General features: G+C 36.4%; 1 protein-coding gene across 1 annotated transcript; it reads right to left on the bottom strand.

Annotated features, from left to right (window-relative positions):
- Window positions 1-753: 753 nt before the first annotated feature.
- On the bottom strand, window positions 754-7,328 carry LOC144448498 (17-beta-hydroxysteroid dehydrogenase type 6-like). The gene is made up of 5 exons (XM_078138760.1): window positions 6,955-7,328; window positions 4,959-5,171; window positions 4,156-4,338; window positions 3,494-3,631; window positions 754-2,367 (listed from the first exon to the last, which is right to left on the bottom strand). Exons 1-5 carry the CDS (start codon window positions 7,238-7,240, stop codon window positions 2,015-2,017), a joined length of 1,173 nt encoding a protein of 390 aa, XP_077994886.1. The 5' UTR covers window positions 7,241-7,328; the 3' UTR covers window positions 754-2,014.
- Between the last annotated feature and the right edge of the window lie 242 nt (window positions 7,329-7,570).

Here is a 7,570-nt window from a genome sequence, read left to right as displayed (position 1 = left end):
ATTTTACTCTTTCAATGTAAACCTCAGATATTTTATCAATTTTATATTTCTGGTGATAAGTAGTGCACATTTTTCAATTATAGAAAATCTCGTCCAAAATCTGATTTGTTGGCAAAATATCTAAACTCGCAAACTTTTAGCAAAGGGTAACTTTTGGCACCTCACTGATAAAAGGGAAGGTATACATATTTTGTGTAAAGATATTATTTTAGTAAGTTACTTGAAACTAAAGAATTACTTGTGAACATCATAAAAAAAATGATATTGGTAAAATGTTCCTAGAGATTTAGTTTCAAAATCCTTAGCAACCATGACAAAGTCCAACAAATGTTTCCCACAAACGTCTAGTGCCAACAGAAGGAATCCACAGCAACCATGAAAAAGTCCATAGCAATTGTTTTACACGTTTCCAGTGCCAAAACAAGTATGGAATCTCTAAAAACCAAAGTAACTTCCATGGCAAGCACAAATTAAACTAATTGCTTCTCTAATAATTACATACAATTTATTAATATATGTACATTTGTACAGCAGGTTAGTTTTGCCATTTTCCTGTTTTTTTTCAGAAATTATCAGAAAACTGAAGGGAATAAATTGAGTGTGTTTATTGAACTGTGAAGTCTGACAAGTGCCGACATATTTATTTTTGAAGATGTGTTTCTTCATCCAAATATTACACAGTATACTAGACGGCCACTACATCACATTATAGTAAGCCAAATCAACTCAAAGTTATATTTTCTGTTCCTCTTTTTTCAAATGTTTGTCTTGACATAATCATTTATCAGACATTTTTATCAGATTCTGTGATCATATCTGTATGGTTTCAAACTTTTATTTGGGATAAAGTAAATGTGATAGAAATTACAAAGGTTCCAACTGGATCTGACAAGTTTTGACCGGTTCTGACCAGTTTTGACCAGTTAGGCCCTATTATTGTGACTATTCAAAGCAAGGGTTTACTGTAGACTGTACATACCTTTCTAAAGTCATGAAAATTACATCGCTTCTAACTGGCTCTGACCAGTTCTGACCAGTTTTGATCAGTTCAACCTGGAAAGTAATACAACAATGCATTGCTATCCATCACCTATCAAGTGAAATTAGACAATTTTGAATTGAAAAAAAAACATGATTACAAGGATTTTCCCTGCGTCACTCACAAATTTACCCTGACTTTACCATCATATTTACACTACAAGAATAATTCCCATCATATTTTAGATACGGCTACAAAGAGATAAACATTAACTCGGAAAAATTCTTGACAAATGTTGTAGCTGCAAAGTTACAAAAGAGAAATTTTAGTAGGTTAGTAATAAGTTTTGTTTACAGATTATATCTGGTTCTTATCGTTTTTACTGTGTTTAGGCAGTGTCACAATTCATAATATAAATAATTTATCAAAAAGACCAAATATTTCATATCATACATGTATAGACTTGTATGCTGTCAAAACACCTTTTACACAAAATATCAAAAGCAGAAGTCAGAGACACAGTTATGTCAAAATATCAGTCTTTGCTAATAGCACTGCAAATGTCATGGGTCATGTCATGTCAAAGGTCAACATTACAATATTCTCTGTTATTGATATGACACAACAAATATTTCAAGCTATGTTGAAAGTTATATTCAATAATTGTTTGTTTGTAACTTCTATACTCTGCTGAGTGAACTGTTTCAGCTACAATTTTGTATTAATTTCCATTGGTCTTACTGACAACCATCTTTTAAGTTTGGTAGTCAAGATACAATGTTTAGAAATCTATGTGCCCTGGACTACTGCTAAATTGGTAGTCAAAATACAATGTTTAGTAATCTGTGTTCCCTGGACTACTGCTAAATTGGTAGTTAAGATACAATGTTTGTAATCTATGTGCCCTGGACTACTGCTAAATTCGAACCCTGCATGTCGATCAAAATAGCATGTGCTGTTGACCATTCGCACAGTAAAATGTTTGGTCATATCAAAGGTCAGGTCAGGTCAGGTCAAAGGTGAATTAATTGAAGGTCATGATGTAGATGTCTGACTGTGAACCCAGTCTGGCAGGATATATGGTAAACACAAATCTAAAACTGTGTCTGGTAAATGGTCAGCAAACCACATCATGATACGAGCTCCTGAACCATCAGGGTATCGGGCCTGTGGTCTTTTGGATAAAAGTGCATCACGAACACACCGACAAAGAAACCGATAATTGTCTGATAACGATTCCATTGAACGTAATGCCTTTCCTTCCTGTTGGACAACCTCTGAGTGATAAGTTTCAAAGTACTGCGTTCCATAAAGTTGACGCATATCGTCAGACAGATTCGCTATCATGGCCCGGTATGCTACCTCCATCTTATCTACAGATGTGGTTGCTATGGAAACAAGACAAAAGGTAACATTAATTAGAAAGTAGAATTATTTATTATACAGGCAGCCCTGATTTTTTGGGAGTTCAACAATCAAAATTTTAAAATCGACCTTTCAGCAAACTAAGCTAGACATAAGCTAAAACTAATACTCTGCACCCACCATCTTACTTTTTGTAGGTTTATTTATCTTATTTTAATAGCTCCTTTCATTTAATTTATAGATTAAACACGGTCACCATTGTATTTAGAACAATTCTTGGGTTCCTAAAGTTTACATCATTGACAATGTAATCAGTAGAACTGTTTAGATTGACTAAAAATAACTTTTGAGTTAAAGTGGCCATATGGATGAGAATTTGGTATTTATTTTGGATTTTTATTTGATAAAACAGCTTAGTCTCAGTTACCTAGACTATCAACGCTGGGGGTTCTACTACAAGACCACCAAGACGAAAGTCTGAGGAAACATAATCTCAAGTCTTCCACACTCAAAGTCACACAATACATTTCTTCCAAGTCATACAAGGCCCATTCTTCATATTTAAAATGTATCGATCACTGGAGATAGACAAACCTGTCACAAAAGAACCTAGGTTGTTCAGTGTGCAGTGTTGGATGTTTAGGTATTCCTGAGAATGCACTGCTCTGAGAGAGAGAGAGAGAGAGACATCTGGTGCGAGCAAATTTTGGATTATGTTTCCCCAGATTAAGTTAAACTATGCAACACTTTGATATTTGTCATTGATGTCTCAGTATTCAGTCGTAGCCCAAACTTTTGATCTAGCATTGCAACAGCACTCCTAGTGGTAAAACTATAAAATCCTTTGTTTTGTTTTCAATAACTGGAATATATTGGTGTTCATAGGGGCATCAGTAACACTTGTGGCCTATGTAGAGCACTCCTAGTGGCAAAACTACATTTTAAACATCTTTTGTTTTCTAATAAGTGGAATGTGTAGCATAAAATATGAGGCCTCAGTGTTCAACCGTCATTGCTAACACTTCTTGTCCCCAGCTGGCTTTGGAACAGCACTCCTAGTGGCTAAACTAGAAAATCCTTTGTCTTTTGTATAACTAGTATAAATAGCATTATCTTGGTATTTTAAACTGTAGCATTAATTCAACCTACCTGTCAGATATCCATAGGGTTCAACTAAAGATACCTTGATTCCCCATTTCTTCATTTCTTGTCGTAATACATCACTAAACATTTCAACACCAGCTTTAGATATACCATACGCACTCATTCCCATAAGTGGTACCCGACCTGAAATAGTACGATATTATTGCCGTAATGTGTCACTAAACATTTCAATACCTACTTTAGATATACCATACGCACTCATTCCCATAAGTGGTACCCGGCCTGAAATGGTACATGGTATAATCAAGGTACATGTACAGTACAACATATGACCTGAAAAGACCACTTCTAAAGACTTAAGTTTGCAAAAGCAGTTATTAGTACACCTAGTATATCTTCCTATGTAATTCAATGGTGAATATGTGCATTGACCCGTCAATAATTTTCCATATTGAGCCCTGGCATACACTCTGCGCCAATATGCTAAAAGGTGCAATCGTCGATATCCGTTTGCTCAGTTATTCGATTTTGATTTTTCTCAATGTCTTTATGTCTTTGTGCATAAAATAATGTTTCACTATCAATTTATAATAGTATGCAGTATTGCCCACAATGCATTATTCAAGATGGTAGGTATGGAAAGTGGCCTTTCATGAATGTTCTACTGCTATATGTTCTCAATGTATTAAAATTGTAGTAAAACTTACCATAGGTACTCGATACATTGACTACCCTACCAGTACATTGCCGTATCAGTGGTAGAAATGTTTTAGTCATTCTAACGACACCAAGACAATTTACTTCCATCATTTCCTCGTATATGTGTACCGGTGTCAACTCAACGTCCATGAATGAAAATACACCGGCATTGTTGATTAGTCCCCATAACCCTGCAAAGACCAAAACAAAAAACAGTGTACAATTCAGCTCAATGTTTTATACAACTTGTATCAGGGTTCACTATCAGGGTTTGTTATTACTTGTTCTACTTCAACTTGACACTATGGAAACATTACTTGGTTACCACTTACAGGTTAGTGTGTCTTTAGTTCATAAAACAATATAACATCAACAATCGGCTGATCATACCACCACCTAGTGATCAGCTTTAACTATTGTCTCTGCAATCGGCTGATCATACTGCCACCTAGTGGTCAGCTTCAACTATTGTCAGTTTGATCATCGATCAAGACAGATTGAAAGTTCAATGCTAAAAACTTTGAACTGCTTGTGTGTTATAACCTTTAATTTATCTATTTATCAGACATCCAACAGGAGCTAGTCCCATTTATAGGCTCCTTTAGTTCAGTGTTAGTGCATGAGGAAACCGGAGTATCCAGGGAAAACTAGCATTGTACGGTCGAGTCAAAGTGAACGACACTCTTCTTACTTACAGTGTGGTAAATTAAACCAAACCCAGCCGACACCTTTGAACCCTGGCTGCAGAGCTAAGAGGTGTACAAGCAGACTAAGAGGTGTACAACCACCAACAACCCTCATTTCACCATACCTTTTCCCTGTAATTTGTCAGTGACAGTCTTCAATGCCTGTTGTATCTCTTCATCTTTGGTTACGTCTAACTGTAAAGTTGTCAACTTTTCAGAGCAAGTCGCTGACAGTTCAACTTCAGCCGCACCACCTTTATATAGGCACCCTGCAAATACTTGAAATCCCCGCTGATCAAAATACTGAGCTAGTGCCTGGCCAAGACCACTATCACAGCCTAGAATAGAAATGAAAGGATGCATATATGATAAGATAAGATATAACTTTATTACAACCATATAGAAAATTGACAATTCTATTTGGGTACATGAGAGTAATAAAGATATTAAAGAACACTACAACGAAATAAGCTAATGTTGTAAGTGTGTAAGTAAAAAAATTCTATGTTTACAGCAGTTTAGATACATACAGAGAGCAATTACAATCTCTTTTTGTTTCAATTGCATTATAAATTTTCTTAGTTTAGTTCATATACAGTATTATTACAATTTATACCTTCACTATAGTTACAACCACATTTGGCATCTAGACTAAAATGTTCTTTTCTATACTATCAATTCTAAATTGATATTATAAATCACAATGTACACTATATAATTGATCTCTTGGTAGATGTATATAGTTTACAATGTATCAAATGATGTTCTTCGTCTTCTATTGTATTACAATTTCACCTAGAGTCTATTTTCAATTGGAGTTTTGGGTTGTGTGTGGCGTCCCTTCTCAATTTTAAGACTATGACAGCTTATCCTGAATTTTTGTGTTAATGTTCTGATGTGTTGTCTGTTATTGATAACTGTTTATGTAGTTTTATAGATGTCAGGGTTTGGTGTTCGTGGTCATACTGTACCACATCTACATGATACCAATTCTTGTTGTTGGGCTACATCATACATGTATCATAATTTGCGGCTGGTAGCCCACTTAGTGCTGATTGATTGGGCATTGATTTAGAAGACAGCAGAGAAACTGTCTCCCTTTTGATTAGTGGTTCGATCTCATAATTAGCAGTTGAGAGGTCATGGGTTCAAATCCCACTGGAGACTGGCGATTTTTCTGTGACTGACCCAGACACAGGGTCAGGGTAAGTGTTCTGTATCTCTCAGCTGTGTCTCAGAAGATGAGTGCAATTGTGTGTGTGTGTGTGGGGGGGGGGGGGGGGGGCTCCTTGAGTAATGGCTCGAACAGTTGGGGGCGATTCGTCTCACGGACCCCACAGGTGTTATGTTTGATTTGAATTGTATTGGTTTCATTCCTTGTTTATTACAGAGGTATGGGAGGAATGAGTGAGTGAGTGAGTGAGTGAGTGAGTGAGTGAGCAGGGCTTGAAATTAACAGTAGTCCCACTCCCATGTCCACAGACTACCAATCCTTGTCATGAGGCTACCATAATTTGTAGCTGGTGGCCCACTTAGGCTACCACTTATTATGCATGGTGGCAAGGATGGAAGATTTACTGTTTAACAACACACAATGTACATAACACACATACATGTATGTAATTCAAATATAGGAGCTATGTTTTCAGTTCAGGAATATGAGACTATTGGTCACCATCCTTGGACACCAATTTTTGACATTGGTACATGTAGCCCACTGGGACTATCAAGTTAATTTCGAGCCCTGAGTGAGTGAGTGAGTGAGCGAGTGAGTGAGTGAGTGAGTGAGTGAGTGAGTGAGTGAGTGAGTGAGTGAGTGAGTGAGTGAGTGAGTGATGGGTTGGTGAATTGATGGATTGATGGCCGGCAGAACATGGAATGAATGAATTTGAAGATGGGTAGATGAATGAACTGAATGAATGAATGAATGAATGAATGAATGAATGAATGAATGAATGAATGAATGAATCGATGGATGGATGAACGAACGAACAAGTGAACGAGCTAGCGAGCGAAAGAATGAATGAATGAATGAAAACCATAACAGTGTGTCGTTTTGTAATACTAGAATACATGTATATACACTAGTAGCAGTAGACTAGTAGTACTCAATAACGTTACCTGTTATCAGAATAGCACGATCTCCAATATCTAAATGATTTGCTGGTAAGGCTATATACGTAATTATATACCACACAGTCAATACAACCAATCCAGTGTCTCCACCAACAGCAAAATGACAGATTGGTTCAGCAACAAATACGACGACTAACGCTAATATACTCCTTACACCCAAACGAAGTTCATTGCGGAAATATTTGAAAAGGACCGCTCCACCGAACATCAGAGTTGTGGTCGAATATAAGAGATGGTAGAACATCTCAGTGTTTTCTTCAGAACTCTCCATTGTTGTCCCTTCGCTCGTTCAACTTAAAATTGCAAAAAAATAAACATATGAAGGGCTAAACAAAGCAAACATGAGATTCGTTTGCCGAGTCCAAGCTCTTCACATTTTACGTATGTAAGTCGCCATTTTGAATCGCAAAGGATTCTGGGAACACTGCAGTCTTCAAGCTCGCTACTTTTTTTTCTTTATTTGAATGTAATATTTTTCTGAAGTGTATTCTCTGTGTGAAATAATTACCTGAACGAGTGATTGGCAAATAGTCGAGTGAAAGAATGCAGCCAAGAGGCTTTTTATCTTATTTATTTCAAAAAAACGCTTTTACCTAATCTA

Source organism: Glandiceps talaboti, chromosome 17, assembly GCF_964340395.1.
Source record: "Glandiceps talaboti chromosome 17, keGlaTala1.1, whole genome shotgun sequence".
NCBI lineage: Eukaryota > Metazoa > Hemichordata > Enteropneusta > Spengelidae > Glandiceps > Glandiceps talaboti.
The sequence above is the reverse complement of the archived record's forward strand: the minus strand, read 5'-3'. Positions and strand labels throughout refer to the sequence as shown.

What these genes read in the sequence shown, in the direction of transcription:
- LOC144448498 (XM_078138760.1), bottom strand. Translation starts at nt 7,240, where the DNA reads ATGGAGAGTTCTGAAGAAAACACTGAGATGTTCTACCATCTCTTATAT. An exon ending in TCGTGCTATTCTGATAACAG is followed by an intron (nt 5,172 to 6,954) that starts GTAACGTTATTG and finishes TTTCTATTCTAG; the next exon opens with GCTGTGATAGTGGTCTTGGC. An exon ending in ACCCTATGGATATCTGACAG is followed by an intron (nt 2,368 to 3,493) that starts GTAGGTTGAATT and finishes TTGTTTCCATAG; the next exon opens with CAACCACATCTGTAGATAAG.